Source organism: Marmota monax, unplaced genomic scaffold (assembly GCF_021218885.2).
Source record: "Marmota monax isolate L192 unplaced genomic scaffold, Marmota_monax_Labrador192_F-V1.1 WCK01_AAM20220418_F8-fsc00328, whole genome shotgun sequence".
Taxonomy (NCBI): Eukaryota; Metazoa; Chordata; class Mammalia; order Rodentia; family Sciuridae; genus Marmota; species Marmota monax.
In genome coordinates this window covers 776,584-794,511 of record NW_026693470.1, presented here as the reverse complement: position 1 = coordinate 794,511, position 17,928 = coordinate 776,584, and the positions used below count along the sequence as shown (strand labels likewise).

Sequence of the window (17,928 nt, the reverse complement as noted above, 5' to 3'; positions counted from 1 at the left end):
TATAGATCAAGGTGAATTTGTTTGTTATATAACCAGAGTCTTAGGTAAGTGAGCAAAGGATGACTTTTAGAATAAAACCTTTGGGGAATTGATGGTAAACGGAAGTATATTTTTTCCTAGAGGAAATGTATATGTCATGTGAAAATGTTCCCCAGTTGTATGTGATTATATGCAGTCACGTGGCAATGGGAGTCATTCTAGACCAGAACTCTTGCCTTGGCATGTTTGTATTTTGTTTTTGTAACACTGGAGTGACATTGGCATCCCAGCCAGGAGCAGCTACCCATAGGAGTTTTAATATTTCATTAGCAAAAATGGACCATACCGGATAATGAAACTTCTGATTGATCAGTAAGTTTCTGTTGTTAACCAGGCAACAGTCTACATGTGGATCTCAACGGTACTCTTCAAAGGTGTGTTTTAATCAGAAGAGCATATTTTTAATCAAATGATGTTGAAGTATGAGACTATCTCTCTGTTTAAAATAAAAATAATTTAAATATTTATTAAGATTGAAGCCAACCTAATAGTTTAGGATAATACAGGGTTAGCATCCCTAATCTGAAATATGAAATGCTCCCAAATCCAAAACTTTCTGAGCATCCATGTGACTCTACAAGTGAAAAATTCCATACCATGAAGTCTTTGTTTCATGCACAAATTTATTAAAAACATTGAACAAAGTTACTTTCCATCTGTGTTTATAAGGTATATACAAAACATAAATGAATTTCATGCCTAGATTTGTGTCCCATTTCCAAGATATTTTATTATTCATATGCAAATATTCCATAGTCCATCCCCCCCCCAAAAAAAATATCCAAAACACTTCTGATTCCAAGCATTGTGGATGAAGAATACTCAACATATATAGAAACTAAATTAATAGATCTTTGGTTTTTTTTGAACAACAAGCTTGATTAGGATATCTGTTTTAATGTGAAATAGTCCAAAACTTTGGCTGGCACCTAATGCATTAAAATACGGAGAGTCTTTGCATCTTAAATTTGTGGAATAATTTGTAACTAAAAAGTAAAGCCAGCAGCTGAGCAGCCCAGGCTGCCTGAAAACATTCTTGCAGAAAACAACTGAGTGGTAGAAGAGAAGACCCCTGAGGGTAGGGTTTGGGCAACTTCATCTATTACTGTAACCCCAATGCTTTGAACAGTGCCTGTATTACAAGTGCACAGTGTTTGCTGAATAAAATGCTGCATAAAATATAAAACTCCTTTTATTTACATAGCTGAATTCCAAGAATAGGGAGTCTTCAAGGGTTGGAATTTATTTCAGAATTGAAAACGAGCAATATCTGGGTTAGGTGGGTGGATGGAAACAAGGGACAGAGCCTTAGGCCCAACACAAGCAGGGAAAGAAATTCACAAGAGAAATATTTGCCTACTGGTTGCTGGGCAGGAGAGAGGTAGCAGGACACTTGTTTACACAGCATGGACTCTGGTTGGGAGTGGGAACCACAGCTGGCTCTCACATGGGATCAAGCTTTGAACTGATGTTACCACTTTGGTCCAGGAATCCCCAAGGAGAGGGACTTAAGTCTTACTGCTGGCTTCTGCAAGTGCAAAGCAGGTCTGGAGGCACATTCTTAACCAAGTGGCATGTGAGACCCATAGATAACTGCCCATTGAAGATGAACTCACGGTGCAAAACTTCAAACACACAAAGACACCCACCAGCAGCAAGAGCTGGCAAGAATTCTAAGACCTTTAGATTGTAGGATTGTCAGACACCATATAAAAAGTGGGTTCAGAACTATTAAATATGCAGGTATATAGAAAAAAAGGGAAAATTGCTATCATAAGATCACACATTTAAAAATAAGAAAATATAACTTTTAGGAATGAAAAATTAGTTGAGATGAATTCAGTGGAATAAATTCCACATGTAGAGAAATGCCTCTTTTCAAAGAGAGTCCACATATAAAAAACTGCAATAACAACTAGTAAATCAAGAAGCAGTTAATTCAGAAGTTCTTGAATTTCTTAGGGTTGGATGAGTTTAGATATCTTACTTGCAAATTTTTATCCCAAATTTGATGAAACCCCAGTGGGTCTGATTTTCTTTTCTTCCTTTCTTCTTTCTCCAAGAGCATCCCCCTCTACCCCTGCATTATTCCTTGTGCTAAGCGAACGGCTCTGCTGTTTTATTTTCTGCATTTCCTGTTCTTGGGGTATGATTTTTACTCATGACAGATTAGGAGAAGCAGTGTCCTCAGTGAGAAGTAACAGATTAATTAAAGGTCAACAAAACAAGCCAGTAAAATGGCATGTGTTTTTATTGCAACAATCCACTCTCATTCCCAGTTTTGTACATCATCTGCCTCCAAGTAGCACAAAGCAGTGGGTAAAATGTCTTGCTTACATTTTAATGATGCCTGAGAATTTTAGTATGACAGTGTTTCCGACTCTGTAAAACACATTTCATTTCAAATTAGTGACTCTAACCACTTTCTCATGCCTATTTGGACTTTAAAGGTAGACTTTAACAATAAAAATAACAATAAGTGAATCCACAGATTTATTGGCCTGTTTGTAACCTGAAGTGTAATAAGTAGATCTTTGTGTGGTTCCTCTTGGGCAGTGTGTGCCACTGAAGCAGGGCAGGTGGAGGGGAGTCATCCATCACCAGGTGATACAGATAGCTGTGGAGCCCCACACACCAGCTCCTCCCCATCCCCAAAGTCCCAGGAAAGTTGCCGCAGAGTCACTCCACTGCTGCAACCCCGTGTGCCATGTCTCTCTGTGTTTGTCTCGAGCTTGTGCAGATGTCTGTCCTGCGTTGTCACCTGAGGCAGAGTTCTTGTTTCCACTAAACCCCTTCCTTTATCCCACCAATCAGCTCAGGGGCCCCCCTGTTTTACCTGAGCAGAATGTATCGATAGAAGAGCTACAGGGTCAGCTCGCGCAGGCGGCCAGACTGCATCAAGAGGACACAGAGACATTTACAAACAAGATCCGTAAGGTAAATATTAACGCGGATTTCAGCATGACCGCTTCTTGGTCTGCAGAGCCCCTCAGGAGATACACCATGATGCATTTTAAAAGAATGCTGCCTGTCCTGTACAGACCCACAGGCATATAGAAAGGTTACCCAATTGAGCTACCCCCTCTCAGATGTGCCAAAAAGACAACTATCCACCATTTTGTTCTGGAAGACACATTTCAGCACTTTGGTTTCCCCTCTCTAAGCATCGTGAGGATGCCTGAATCCACAAATAGTACCAAATCCCAAATATATTACTTTTTCCTATACAGTACATATATACCTATCATGAAGTTTAACTTATAAGTTATGCACTGAACAGGATTAACAATAATATGTGATAAAAATAGAATCATTATAACACTATACTATAATAAATGTTACTTAAAATTTAAGAATTGGCTATTTCTGGGGTTCTCTAGGTAATATTTTTGGAGTGGGACTGTGGGTAACTGAAACTTCAGCAAACAAAACTACGGATAAGGGACAATGGTTGTATTTTACATGAAGGTACCAGGAAAGTTTTCCGCATATCTGATCTAAACTTTACTATAGCAGTACCAACCAGGCAACTGACATAAAACAAGGACCTTAAATGCAAGCAGACAGGGGAGTGTGTCTATCACCTTGCTCAATGTTAAGAGAATCTTCTGATAGGAATATCAACTCATCCTAAACTGTCGTCTTCAAAAATACTGCCACTATAATTGAGCTGTGGCCTGATTAACTTCTAGTTATTTTAGAATAACCTATTACAGGCTAATTATTCTTTATCCACTAAATCCTTTCCCAGAGCTCTTAGTAGAAGGGATTCACAGGTAACAGGCACTCTGGCTCTAGGCCTCCCGAGGATAGTCCAGTCCCTGACACCCTGCATCTAATTAAGCTATAAACAGATATGTAAATTCAGAATTGCCATCACTGCTCTTTTCCCCTTGCTTTTGCTGTCGAAAGATAGCTGTCGTTTAAAATGAAACAAAGCAGTTGATATTGAATAGTGGACCTTGATATTCTATCATGCAATATACTATGCAAAGTAAGGTTCCTGGTATATCCAAGAATTTATTTTGGCAAGGAATATGTGCTGTATGTATATGCCTCCAGGGTGATTCAGGTCAAGAGGATCTAAATGGGTCACAAACTGATTAAAGGATTGCCTGCTACACTTTGCAGCTTAGGGAGGTTAGAGTTGAACAGCAGGGAATGAATATTCTCTGCTATCCTCTCCCCCAAGAGGCATACCCCTTTTCAAATGTTTTGCTTATAAATCAAGTTTCACTATCATTACCAAAGGAAAACAATTCCATATTGTACAAACGACCAATTCCTAACTAATTAAAAAGATTTTTTTTTAAAGCATTGTACCAAAAATAGGTTGAAAAGGGAGTTTATCCCTGGAGATGCTGATAGTGCAATGGTAGAGTCTCAGGTGTGTCTAGTACTTGGATTAATGAGAAAGGAGTATTTTGAAGCAGAGACTTAAGAAATGAAGAGATATTGTCTTCAGGTTTGTTCAAAAGTTAAAGGAAGTTGTCCCCTAACATGGTCGTAGGGCAGAAGGTCAGATCTGAGATTTGAGAAGCACTTGGAGGCATGGAACAGAAGGAGTCAGAAAGGGCAGTATGTATGTGTGTCTGTCGGGGGGTGTCAGAGTGAGCCAGGACAGGGTGCTGCAGATAGAGGGGCATGAGAATGGCCCCTTGAGATGTAGCACCCCTCAAAATGTTATCTTGAGATCTTTCTATAGCATCTCAGGGAAAGAGCTGTGTTGGCTTCATGTGACCCCCGAGGAAGCTGGATTTTTCCCTCAGTGAGGCAGGTGGCTGAGACAACAGCAAGTGAGGGATTTTGGTGTGCCAGGCTGCCCGCACTTTATCTGAGCTTATATCCACAGGGTGATAGCCAGCGGTGGAACTCGCAGACTACTGAGGTACTGGATAAAATTGCCACTTTCAGCCTGAAGTACAGTAGATAACCATTGTCACCACAGTAGCCACAGAGACAATTGCATAGATCCTCAGACATTCCCACAGCCACTTCTGTCTCCCCCTGGCCTTTATTTAGCACATTAGCCGGTATTGGTGTCATCTTTAGCATATTGGTGTCACCTTTAGGCAGCCATAGTCCTAGCCTCAGGTTCCTCAGAAATAATGTAGTTGTTTAGGATAAAAGAAATCACTCCCTTTTTGGCACAAGACAGAATGTTAAATTAAGAGAGGACAGCTGATAATGACCAGGCTGCCATTCTAATCTTTGTTTGGGAGGTAGGGTGGGTCTATGGAATAGAAACCTTTAATCTCATATATCACTTTAGCTAATATAAATATTATTCTTGTGCCCTTATCTACAAAATACAATTTTACTTACACCGTCTTGCTTAGTCACTATTGACACGTAATAATCATTTGTCTCTTGGAAGAGTGCCACCACACATGGTGGCGGGCACCTGTAGTCCCAGCTTCTTGGGTGGCTGAGGCAGGAGGAGTGCTTGAGCCCAAGAGTCCAGCCTGGGTGGTGCAGAGAGAAACTCTCTCAAACTGAAGAAAGATAACAAAACAGGAACTTAGAGCTCAGGTGGAAGATTCTTCTTTTTCAGCAATGCTTTTATTTCCCTAAGAAAATCTACTATGCATATCTAATAGGTAGGTTCAGCCTTCAGTGTGGAAGTAGGTACTTACTTTCTTGTTTGCTGACCACTGTATGCAGCTAAAAAAAAATTCCTTCTGGCTTTAACTGCTGTGCTCTCTGGCTCTTGGTGGGCCTTCTCTTGGCTATGTATTCTCTTTCTATGAGGGGTTTTGGGAAACTAGGGGTCTCAGGAAATAAAAGAAAAGACTTTCCATTTTATTTCTTCTTTATAATTGCAGTGCAGCCTTATGTGCCAAACTCAGGCACAGTGGGATCTACTTAAATGGCATTTGAATCAGCTGCAAGCCATTCATCAAAGAAACATTTTTTTTCTTAAGGGGTTTAGAGACATCTAGGAACACCATGAGAGACTGGCAGGGAGAAAATGGTTCTAATACCTTTCTTTGAAATAGCACCTGCTTCTGAATCTTAAAGCTCATGAGATTTTATACATCATATGCACCTCAAGTTGTTCATCACTCTAAACTTATGGGGGTCCTATGTTTCTCATCTCCTTTGCAAGATGGTCTAAATTGAATGGCACTTTGCAGTTGGTTGGGTTTAGGTGGCAAATTGGAATGAGCCATGTGTCAATCTTTCCCTTTGATTTCATTCAAGATGGAGGAGGAGCACCTCTATGCCTTGAGGTGGAAGGAGCTGGAAATGCACAGCCTGGCTTTGCAGAACACCCTCCATGAGCGAAACTGGAGTGATGAGAAGAACCTGCTGCAGCAGGAGCTCCGGTCCTTGAAGCAGAACATCTTCCTCTTCTATGTCAAACTCAGGTGGTTGCTGAAACACTGGCGGCAAGGGGAGCAGATGGAGGAGGGAGGAGAGGATTTTACTGAGGTAAGGCCATCCATAGAGTTCATTTTATTTGCATCTGTTTTGTTCTTGACCCTAGACACTGTTGTCCCTTACCCTACACAGAAATCCATGTCCTGTTATTTTTAATTATTTTGTCAATTTCAGTCCAAGCCATGGAAATGCAATGGCTTATCCTGTTATATATGAAACCAAGAATTCCATGCTGTACTTGGAACTAGTTTTGTGAGTATCCTGGTCTATAACTCCTTTCTGCAATGAAGTTTTGAGGTCATCTCCTTTGTTCTTGGTTTATTAATTCATTGAAGTTATCACCATGAGGTCCTTTGCCATCTCATTCACCTTTGGTGGTTTATATAAGCTGGTTCTAGAATATCTGCTCTCCTTTCTGTTATACTTTGCGTTTCCAGATGCTAGAGCCTGTGACAGCCATAAGGGTCTCTTCTAAGTCTCACATGGGTCACTTTGTCACCTCTGAAATTCATATATATTCTTCCCTTTATGTCTTAATTCCTGAATTCAAAACAGCAATGGAACAGTGTTATTTGCTTTCTGATTGATTTTTTTTGTTGCTGAAATCAGAGTGACCTCTAGCTCCACAGGCTCTGTCCTGGCTTTGCTTTTTGGTAAGCATAGGCCTGGAACTGCTGACCTGTGCATTCTGTCCATCCACACCCAGACTACTTACCTGCTTCAAGGCATTGTAAATAGCTGGTTTCCTTTGAACCTACAAAGACCTTTTGTCTGCTTCCCACTCTAGTGAACAGGATATGTAATTTAAAGTTGTTCTGTGAATGGTGGGTGATTCTCTTTCCTCAGGGTAAAAAAGTTTTTAAAAATTAATTCACCCAGCTTCCAAGTGTTCATGACAGGGAAAACCTTTGCTAGGAAAGGCTAGAAATAAGGTTTCCTGTTGGTCAATACTACAGAATTCCTCTAATTCATAAAATTATAGCTAGAAGCAATACTAATTTATAAGAAGTAAAATGTCTCATTAACCTTTTCTAATAAATGGGTCACCCACACTATGCCATTTAAATGGAAGAAGGGTCAATGAGAGAAATAGCCAAAATGAGCATCTTAGGGGAAAAAGGCAAAGAAGGAAAGAACTTGGTAATCCATTAAGCTGATAGTTAGCCTCAAACAATAGTTTCAATAGTCCCAACCACTTCAGGAGGCTGAGGCAGAAGGATCCCTTGAAACCAGCAATTCAGGGCCAGGCTGGGCAATACAGTGAGACCCCATTAAAAAAGAATCAGTCGGGCTGGGGTTGTAGCTCAGTGGTATAGTGCTTGCCTTGAATATGTGAGGCACTGGGTTTGATCCTCAGTACCACATAAAAATAAAATAAAGGTATTGTGTTCATCTACAACTAAAAAATAAATTAGCCAGGTGCAGTGGCTCACATCTGTAATCCCCGTGGCTCAGGAGGCTGAGGCAGGAGGATCTCAAGTTCAAAGCCAGCCTCAGCAACTTAGCAATGCCCTAAGCAACTTAGTGAGACACTATCTCAAAATTTAAAAAAAATAAATAAAAACAGGCTGACGATGTGGCTCAGTGTTAAAGCACCTCTGGGTTCATTCCCTGATTACATACACACACACACAAAATCAGACTGTATTGCAAAAGGATGAGGGCAAAGCTATGATCATCATATGCTACTCATTTCAGGGTGAGCATCCAGAGACCCTCTCTGAGCTTGGTGAGCTTGGAGTCAAGGGGAATCACCAAGTGGATGGACCAGACCAAGATGATGGTGACCAAGGCTCTGGCTTTCCAGTGGGGGAGTGTTCCCCACATGTCCCCGTGCAGCTTGGTGATCATGGATCACGGCTACAGGCTGTGGATGGGGGACCACTCCACAGGCAGGTGGGTGTCTAGATCAAACCCATCCTTCTGTCTACCCCTGGGAAAGGAGACTCCCCAAGCCACATTTGTGCCATCTTATTACAAGTTCCCAAGTCTGATGTTCCTGGTAGCAGGAAAGTCCTCTGACTGTGGCCACCTGCTGCTGTTTGGGATGCTGGATTTTTGCTATAAATCATATTGTTCAGCCTTTTAATCTTAGTATCAGCCCATTAATTCATCTGTCTTACCCATATAAATAAGGATAGTAGTCAGATCAGATCAATAGAATCCAGCAAATATATCATGGGAGGAAAAAATTTATAGAATCATCTTGGACTTTTAAAATTGACCATTCTTGCAAGGAAGTGAGAACACTGAATACAATGCTTCTATCACAGCCAAAGAAAGAACTTCCAGGGCTTTTTGACTGTCATTAGCTAAACAGCAATTGCCAACATCACTGAATTGACAACATAATTTGTAAGGAAAAAAGAACAATGTTTTTTAATTTAAATTCTCAACTTATATAAAGTCTTTCAAGTTCTCTTTGGCCACTCGAAACATAATGTTCCAAATAAAAATATTTGATGAATCCTTGAAAAAAATGAAAGCATATACCAAAAGAGGTGGTATCACGGTGTTATTAAGTAATTATAAGTGTTTCTGAGCCCCACAGAAATAGACCCTGTTTTATAAACCAAACGATACTACTGATAACATATGTTTGTTTTTTTTTTTGTTTTTTTTTTCATTTTTCTACCAAATGGCAGCTGTAGTAGATTTGGAAGATTGAGGTCTTGGGAAGAACTGAGAGACCCTGTAGTAAAGCTATCTCACTCTCGGACTTTGAGTCCCTTCTGACCCAACTTTTCTTCTTAGAGGGCTTGGACAGCCAAGCCAGAGCTCCTGTGCTGCCCCCCTCCCCCAGCCCCCCAGGGTGTCTGTGTCCTGGGGTGAGGACACAGCCTACTGGACGCTGGGCATTGGGTGCGGCCTCAGCCTCAGGCATTTCTGAGCACTCCCTCAATGCTGGGTTCTGCAGCTGCTGCTCCTCTCACTCAAGCCTCCTCCGCCCTGAGCCACTGTGGGTCAAGTGGGAGGAGGTTATCATCAGGACTTTGGCCCAGATCCAGATGAGGAAAGCTGTGATGTACTGAGCACAGATAGGGAGAATTTGGGGTTTTCTCCCCAACTGCTCTCTCTCCATATATACATCATATTTCATAACAAAACAGCTGTTTCCCTTGTATACCTATTCACCTTTCATTCTCCCTGAATAATGTGACTCAAGAAATGGAACAGACTTTCAAGGGAACCTTTACCCATCACTCAGGAGGTGCATCATTATGAGGGTGTCTGTGGGGAGGTTTTAGATCATGGAAGAAATTTTCCAGCAATGATCTAGTTAGAAACTAAAATCTTACTTTGCAAATAAGGCTTTCAAATCTAGTAGTTTTATTATTTTTAAAAGATGTCAATCAGTCCGCAAAAATATCTGTGATTAACTCAGATGGTATTCCTTGATGACCAGTTATACATAACCTGCTGCATCTACCACACATGCATCCAAATGCTTTGGAAAAGGAAAAAAAAAATGTAACACATCTGGTTTTGTAAACAACAGTCACGGAAAATGTTACCCTTGGGGTGGAAAATAATGTAAAGTCACTCAGTTGGAACCGCCCACTCAGTATATTTTAATGTTGTTTCCCTTTGCCTCCTGTTCTTTCCAACACTAATTTTTCGTGATTGCCCTTAAAAGTGAGGCAGACATATGAGTTTCCATTACATATAGCATGCAGTAGAAGCACCCAGATGGGCTGACTGTGTAGCATACAGATAGTCAAAATCAGGTTTGTTTTTCACTGGATTCATCTGTCCACAGTAGTGAAAGCAAAGCTCTGTGTGCACAATGCCATATGTCCAAGGACAGAAGATTAATGAGCTCTACTGTAAGCGACAGCTGTTTACTGAGAGTGAACATTCTTGATTAGAAGATTTGCCTCTCTGTTAGTGGCGTGGGTATTAGCCAGGAAGCCTGGGTGCAAGAGCCAGCCCACGTGTCTTACAGACCTGCTGTGCAGAGCTGGGGCCTCTTCAGAAGCATGAGAACCTCATAAAGCATTAAACAGCTTGGGAAACAGGGCCAAATCGCTTTCTCAAGGATAAATGAGCAAGTAACAAAATTTCTTAGGCCTTGTTTTTTTGATTTGTGTCATATCACACATTCTCATTATTGAATGTAGTAGATGGCAACATTTATCATGTCCAGAGAGATAAAAAATAAAATTACATGTACCAGTGTACCTTGGGAACAATTCAGGGAAGATCATCAGGTTGGCAAACATTTGGCTGTGTTCCCTGCTTCCCAGTCTTCAGTTACATGATCTTGTGGCAGCGACCTGGTTATTCTTGAGCACAAAAAGCACTTTGAGTTTGCCTCTCTACCTGAAAGAACAGAAGCCAAGAATGCACAAGAGCCATGTGGATGGTTCTCACTGTGCTCCAACACACTTGCTGCTTTTTTGTTGGGCATTTAAGGTCAACATTCCTAAGGCTGTTTATGCATTTTTTACTTCTTAGTAATTCCTGAAGTCAGGGTTTTTAACTCAGGTGATTCGTGGTGCTGGAATTGTGACCCTATGGTTCTGACAACTAGTCTTCCTGGCATTAGGTTAATTAGAAGATAATTTACTTTTTCATTCAGGAATGTGACATTCATAATGAGCTGATGTTGTGGCTCAGTGGTAGAGCACTTGCCTAGCATGTACGAGGCACTGGGTTCAATTCTCAGTACTACATATAAATAAATAAATAAAATAAAGGTTCATTGACAACTAAAAAAATTTTTTTAAAAAAGAATGTGACATAGTATTCTTAATTAAAACAAATAAGTGTAAAATGAAGAACCTAACATAAAATTCATAGCCTGGGCTAAAGGAATGATGTTTCATGTCTGTCTCTAAGGGTTCATCTGCTTCTGGTCACTGAAGCATCTCACCCAGTCCAGCCTCAGGGCTGAGTAGAATCTGAATACCTGAGTAGAATCTTGTCCCTAACCTAGGGCTTGGCTGCAGTGTTGGTACCTGGAGGGGCTGCCCTGAAAGTCAGCTCTGTCCTCCAGCCACAGAGCCTTTGGTTTCCTGGTCCTGGACCTTGCCCAGCTCTAGTACTAGCAGTAGGACTTTGTGGCTGTCTTCATCCCCTCTTTATGTGCTACAGAAGATTTAAAAAACAACTTCATTAAAGATCTCTTCTGTCAAATGAGGCCTGTATGTCAGAACTGTGAATTTCCCTAATTTTTTTTTTTTTTTAAATAAGAAAGCTCTTCTCTCGAGTCTAGATAGCATTTGCATTTCCATTTTGCATGGTATACCATTGTTACTTCTTTGGACTCCTCAGCTTTACAGCCTCACCTAGGAGACATGCCAGAGAACCAGACCAGAGCTCATAATTGTGAAACACATGATTTAAATTTTTTTTCTTCTTCCATATTTTTTATTGGTGCATTATAGATGTACATAATAAAATACTTGATTTTGCTATGAATTTATTAATATTTCTATGACTCTGCAAATTGCACAAGCATAGATAAAAATTCATATATACCTGAGGGTACTCTCTTTGCCCTTCATCCTGCCTTCCAGAGTTAACCACAGCTGGCTGTTTACAATATACTTTCCAAAGTGGTAAAGCTTTAAGCCTTGCTAAGAATTGATTTCTTCCCAAAAGGGCCACCTGATTTTCATCAGACCTTCCCTGATTTCTTAGGCCTGTGAGCTGACGACTCAATGTTTATGAAGTATTTAACATGTACTACACTAATTCTTTCACGTACCATATTTGTTCTTGGTGAAAATTATGAAGAACGCAGGCACAGAGCCCTCCTGAATGGTACCCTGGGCACATTCTTGCCCAGAGGGTAAAGGACTTTTGTACATAAATGAAACTATCATTCCTGAAAACTTCCATCACAAATTATATTTTCAGGGTCAGTCTTAAATGGCCCATTCTCTTTTATCTATAGAGGGAATATTGGTTTTAGAAAAGAATCTTAAAATTAGTCTGAATGTAACAGTGAAGGTAAGAAGGACAAATGGCTTATTTATAAAAATGTTGCTGGATGTGTGAATGTTTCTGGCTAATCTCAAGGTAAAAGTCTTGGGTAAAGGTCTTGTCTCAGCTTCCTGCTCATGAGGAGTTGTCTTTACTGAATGCTGCATGAAGTCCCCCTCTTTTGTGTATCAAGTAGAACTATGCATGCATGGTTGGGGGTCAGGGCAGCTACTGTAGCATTGCAGAATTCCCCTGCCTGTGTGGGATAACATAAGTAAGTAGGAGGCTGAGGCCATCAACTCTATTTTGTGATTGGCTTTTTGTGGGTCAACCATAGCAGCAGGTCAATATGTCTATTTTAACTTTAGATTAAACCTGTCTCCAAAGTTAATGGATCTGAGGCAAGCCAAGTAGAGCTAATGGTGGTATGATTCCATCTGATGCACATCTTAGAAAACTATGAGTCTGAAAAATAGCTGGCATTGTATCACAAATATATGGGCATATTACCTTATCTAATACTCCCCTTTTACTTTCTATGAATAATTTTTACTGTAGACTTGCATAGCAGTCTGATTGTTTGAAAGCCAGTTTTGAACCTGTTATAATGTGTGACACATTATAGTGCAGCAAAGCTCCTGATCTCAATTTTAGGATTATTTTAAGCCTTACCCAAGAGAGATGAGCCACGAAGGGCAGAAATGCCTTTAGAGAAGGAAATGGTGAAGCCTTTGCTAGAAAACCAATCAGCTGATCTGTGAAGAGATTGGAAAGTTGTGTTTTTGAGTTGAACCTTACCTGTACTTCACAAATGTACAAGCCAAAAGGTTGCACAGCTGGGCCTCTGGCACAGAAGGTTCTGAAAGCTCCATATCCAAGATGATTTTCAGTATTAAAAAAAATCTAAGTGGGCCTGAGTCTTAATTTGATTCCTGACTTGATTTTGGTCATCATTTTACCCATTGCCTGGCCCAGCAAGGGGCACCACCAGGGGAAAAAATGAATAAAGTGACCTTTCAACATTTTTTCAGGATAGCTTACTATTATTTCCCTTGATATAGGAAATGAAATTAGTTTCATAGAGATTAGATGGCTTTTCTAAGGCAAAGTTAAAAGAAAAACCTTGGCAAGGTATAATGTCAGAATTTGAATATTCCAGGGTTGGTTTGTCTGACCTTAGTGGTGACGGGCCTAAATTGTGGTCCAGGCTCTTATCTCCTTAACAGAGACCTTGGTAATCCCTGATCACTAGAAATAGTTTTTCTTTTGCAAAACAGGGAGCATGACAGTTTGCACCCCGTATTGAGGAAAATTGTAAATAAGGTCCTATAGGTAAATAACTGAGCAAAATTCCTGGCACATAAGAAATAATATCAGTGATTGTTATAACTGTGTGTGTGTGTGTGTGTGTATATATATATATATATATATATATATATATATATATATATATATATATATTTTTTTTTTTTTTAGAAAAATCATGCTCACCCATGGCTCATTATGGTCTCTAGAACTATTGAGCAAAATTCTTGGCACATAGGAAATAATATCAGTGATCGTTATTACTATATATATATATATATATATATATATATATATATATATATATAAATCTTTTAGAAGAATCATGCTCACCTATGGCTCATTATGGTCTCTAGAACTATTGACCCAAACATCGATTCTGACTGTTGTGCATTCACAGCAGAAGTTGCCCTGGATTCCTGCCATGTCACACACTGCTCCTGGGTGATTATGATAACAAATACCAATAGCGTGGGGTGCTCTGGGTTCTTATTCTGTTTGGCATCTTTCCCCAAAGCAATTTTGGAGCTCATTCTATGTTGATTAATATTGTCCTGGGATCTTAGGATATTTTGTTGGTTACTCTGACCTAAATATGCATAAATTTCATTGAATTTGATATCTACTAATACCAAAAATGTATTCAATAAAATTTATGACCTAAATGTGCATAAATTTTATTGAATCTGATATCTACTAATACCCAAAAGTACTTGCTTTGCATCCAGAGAAACCAAAATTTTAATTTGCCAAAGGACTATAAAGTTCTGATTCTAATGTTATTAGCAGTCACATGATATAGGGGCTAAGAATAGCACATATTGAACCATATATGGATTGGGATTCATAGAAAGTTATTGATTATATTTAAGAATGTATTATGTGGTTCTCTACTTTCTCTTTGGTGAAAATTAGATGACAGCCCCAAAGACTGGGTCAAATTTATTTTCATTATTTTATGCTTTAAATTCTTTTGATGCAAAAAGTGTGATTTTTATGATGGAAATATTAAGAAAATATCATAAAATGCACTTTTTTTCATCAAATTCTCTGTGAAGATGTACATTTCTAAGAAGAGTGTCACAACACTTCTTCATCAATTGCATTTATATAATTTTGGGGTTTTTTATAAAAACTTTTATATTTTTAGATATTCTTGGTGTGGAATTTTGTAAAAAATGTTCTGCATTTAGGTTTCACACAGTTCATGAGCCTCTATCTTCTGGAGTGTAGTGGTAACTTATTTATACTCAGATGGTTGGAAGGATTGTAGGATCCTTAGAAGGTTCTCTGTCTGATGAAGTTTTCAAATGATAACTTATTTGTGCTCGTACTGCCTTTTGTTCTGAGTAAAAATTGTTGTTCAAGATGAGAAAAACTCAAGAGCAATGAATACTAACAAATAGGCTTTTCTCCTCCATCACAGGTCTCCTATCTGATGTCATAACTTCTTAAATTACAAGGACAACTACAGAGTTTTCAGTTAATTTGCTTATATTAAGTAATTTTCTAGTCTACCTGTATTTAAATCTAAACATATCCCAGGTATCATAAATTCTTCTCATATTTGTATAGCCTTTGTGTGTGTTGAGGGGATCAGCTAGATGATTTTAGAAGGATGACTAAGAAGACTTGTGAGCATGCAGGATCTGAGCGGGACCCCATGCCCTTACTAATTGGGGCAGCGAGGCTCACTGAGGATGGGGTTCTGCCTGACAGTGTGTGCTCTGTCTTGTTGAAATTGAGCTTGTCTGCATGTAACCGGACTTAGAGAGTTTTTATTCCTCCTGCTTCATAAGTGAGCCAAACAAGAATGTCCTGGGAGCCCAGGATGCACTCTGGTGCTTTCTGCTTGAGACAAGAGGCCCACGTGGTCTGTATTAACAAGGAATCATAATTGACTCAGTGTATTTAATTTATTTGGATAAACCTTTCTGATATAATGCCTATGCTTGCACAAACTAAGATAGAAATCATGGTTTTGAAATTTACCTTCAAAGGGCTGGACAGGTCTTAGGAAATATGTCTTTTATGTGAGATAAACAGGTCGATAATAAAAACCCATTCTCCATTGACCAGACATGTCTGCATGCTTAACCTGAGCCAAGGATTGTGCAGAACACTGGAGATGTGGGGGTAGGTCAGGGCTGCCTCTCCCTCAGATGCGTACAGAAGTGGTAATGGTGGTGGGACAGGAACAAGATGAGCAAGTAGAGGTGGTTGTCATTCATGAGATTAGTGAGACCAGTCCAGAGTACTGAGGCAGAAAGGGAGGGCTAGTAATTCAGTCTCAGGGGACCACAACAAAGCCTGCAGAAAGCAGGGTAAGCATTTTACTATTGGTTCTAATTGTGATCCACCCAAAGTACCCTCCCAACCTCATGCCATGCTTGTTGCTGATAAAACAGTTTGGTGACCACAGTCCAAGTATGGCCACCCTATAAATATAGGAGTAACTAGGCCTTCATGATTTCTCTTCTAGTCTGACAGCCGTCACTAGAGTGAAAGCACGTATGGAGGAGAGTGTGGATCTTGTGTGGATCTTGAATGGATGGATCTTCTCATGTCCGCAATCCCTTGGCAGAGCAGCAGGCACAACTCAGTTCTAGATGTCTGAAGACTCATAGGGTGTCCTGGCAACCCTGGCTTTAGAGCCACCTGTGATTTTCTGCCGTTTCCTCATTTCTGCCCCTTGGGGCCCTGGGTACCTCTCTGCTTCAGGTGCCCACAGCATTGGCCTAAGTTTCAGCCCCTGAATGCAGCAGGGTACAGGCGAAGCCTTCCCTCAGCCTCTTCTGATCCAGCAGTCCCCAGGAGACCAATGGCCAGCAGTGAGATCCTTTACTCTCACCTAAGTGTAGACCACCCACCCACCCTGCACTCTGCCAGCAGCACCTGGGAAGCAGCCCCAGGGCCCATTGGCTGCGAGAGCCTCTCTTTTTCTAACATAATGGATGCTCTTCACTGAGACAACTGAGCCTGACCTGCTGTTCCCACAGGTGGTGGAAAACCAGCAGCTGTTCAGCGCCCTCAAGGCCTTGCTAGAGGACTTTCGCTCAGAGCTGCGGGAAGATGAGCATGCCCGGCTGCGGCTGCAGCAGCAGTATGCCAGCGACAAGGCCGCCTGGGACATGGAGTGGGCCATGCTCAAGTGCCGCTTGGAACAGGTACCCATCCCACTTGGGTCTCCCTGCTCCTGACCACCATGTTTCCACTGTCCTGTTAAGGATGGGTGGGGAAGAAGCACAGATAGCCCTAATCCAGGAGAAAGGAGAGGAATGGCTGCTTGTGGCCTCCTTAAGTTTAGTGCCCAACCTTTCCCAGGCCCCTCATGTTTCTTAATATCCCCATCCTCAAGCATGAAACACAGCCTCCACTAAGGAGCATTTATCATAGCTTTATTCATCCATTCTGCACTCAGCAAGGTTGTAGGGCTCACCATAGGAGGATGACCAGCTTGAAATTGTCATCATGCTGAGCTGACATAAATCTAGACAGGAGAAAGCAGGAGCAGACTGTGGTTTAATGATCTCTGAGAAAGGTGAACAAATGCTAATCCTTTAGATTTTCCAAAATATTGGAAAGAGCTTTTAGACCTTCCATTGCATGCCCTTGGAAGCCCCATCAGTTCCTATCTCCTTTTTACACCAAAGGAAATCGAGGCCCAGAAGAAACAACTTGCTTCAGATCTCAGAGCTATATAGTACTGCAGGAGCCCAAGTGTCCTGCATTCTCTGAGATTTCATACCCCAGCCTATAGAGTTAAGATCAAACAACAAGAGACAGCCTTTCTTAAGTGTTTCTTCCCTGGAAATCCTTTAAAGTTAGATGTTTCCTATAGTGTGCTGCTCATAGTCTCATTCAGCTCCTTGAATATGAGGAGGGAAGGAAGAATTGTGTATCTGCTATCATCTATTTCCTAGGCTCTGTTTGGAGGCAAATCATAAAGTCATTAAAATTTTATAGGAATTGGCTCAGTCATGAAAGAAAAAAAAAAAAAAAAGGAGACATCTTTTGATCAGTCTTGATAAAAGACAAAGAGTCTTTCATGTCCCCAACTCTCTTGGTTCCTACATGTTCACCTGCACTGCCACCTGGCCCCAGGTACCCACAGTTCACCTACATTGTCACCTGACCCCAGCAACAGTGGGGTTGGGCTAACAGTCCTGTGTGGAGCCAGGGACACAATATTCCAGGTCAGACCCATCAGGTGTTAGAGCCATGAGCTGGTGTGGCTACTGTCCACTGCTGGTAGGGGATGCTCACTGG

At 40.7% G+C, this 17,928-nt stretch overlaps 1 protein-coding gene across 9 annotated transcripts in view; it reads left to right on the top strand.

The window, feature by feature from the left end:
- The window catches only part of Mtcl1 (microtubule crosslinking factor 1), a 126,305-nt gene that overhangs the window by 84,398 nt on the left and 23,979 nt on the right, over positions 1–17,928 (top strand). For 5 of the 9 annotated variants that reach the window (XM_058583467.1, XM_058583466.1, XM_058583465.1 and 2 more), the window contains 4 exons: positions 2,854–2,976; positions 6,244–6,474; positions 8,122–8,319; positions 16,659–16,826. In XM_058583467.1, coding sequence (XP_058439450.1) covers positions 2,854–2,976; positions 6,244–6,474; positions 8,122–8,319; positions 16,659–16,826 — 720 coding nt within the window. The remainder of the gene's footprint in view (positions 1–2,853; positions 2,977–6,243; positions 6,475–8,121; positions 8,320–16,658; positions 16,827–17,928) is intronic. The other 4 variants (XM_046457792.2, XM_046457791.2, XM_058583471.1 and 1 more) reach the window with 2 other exon arrangements.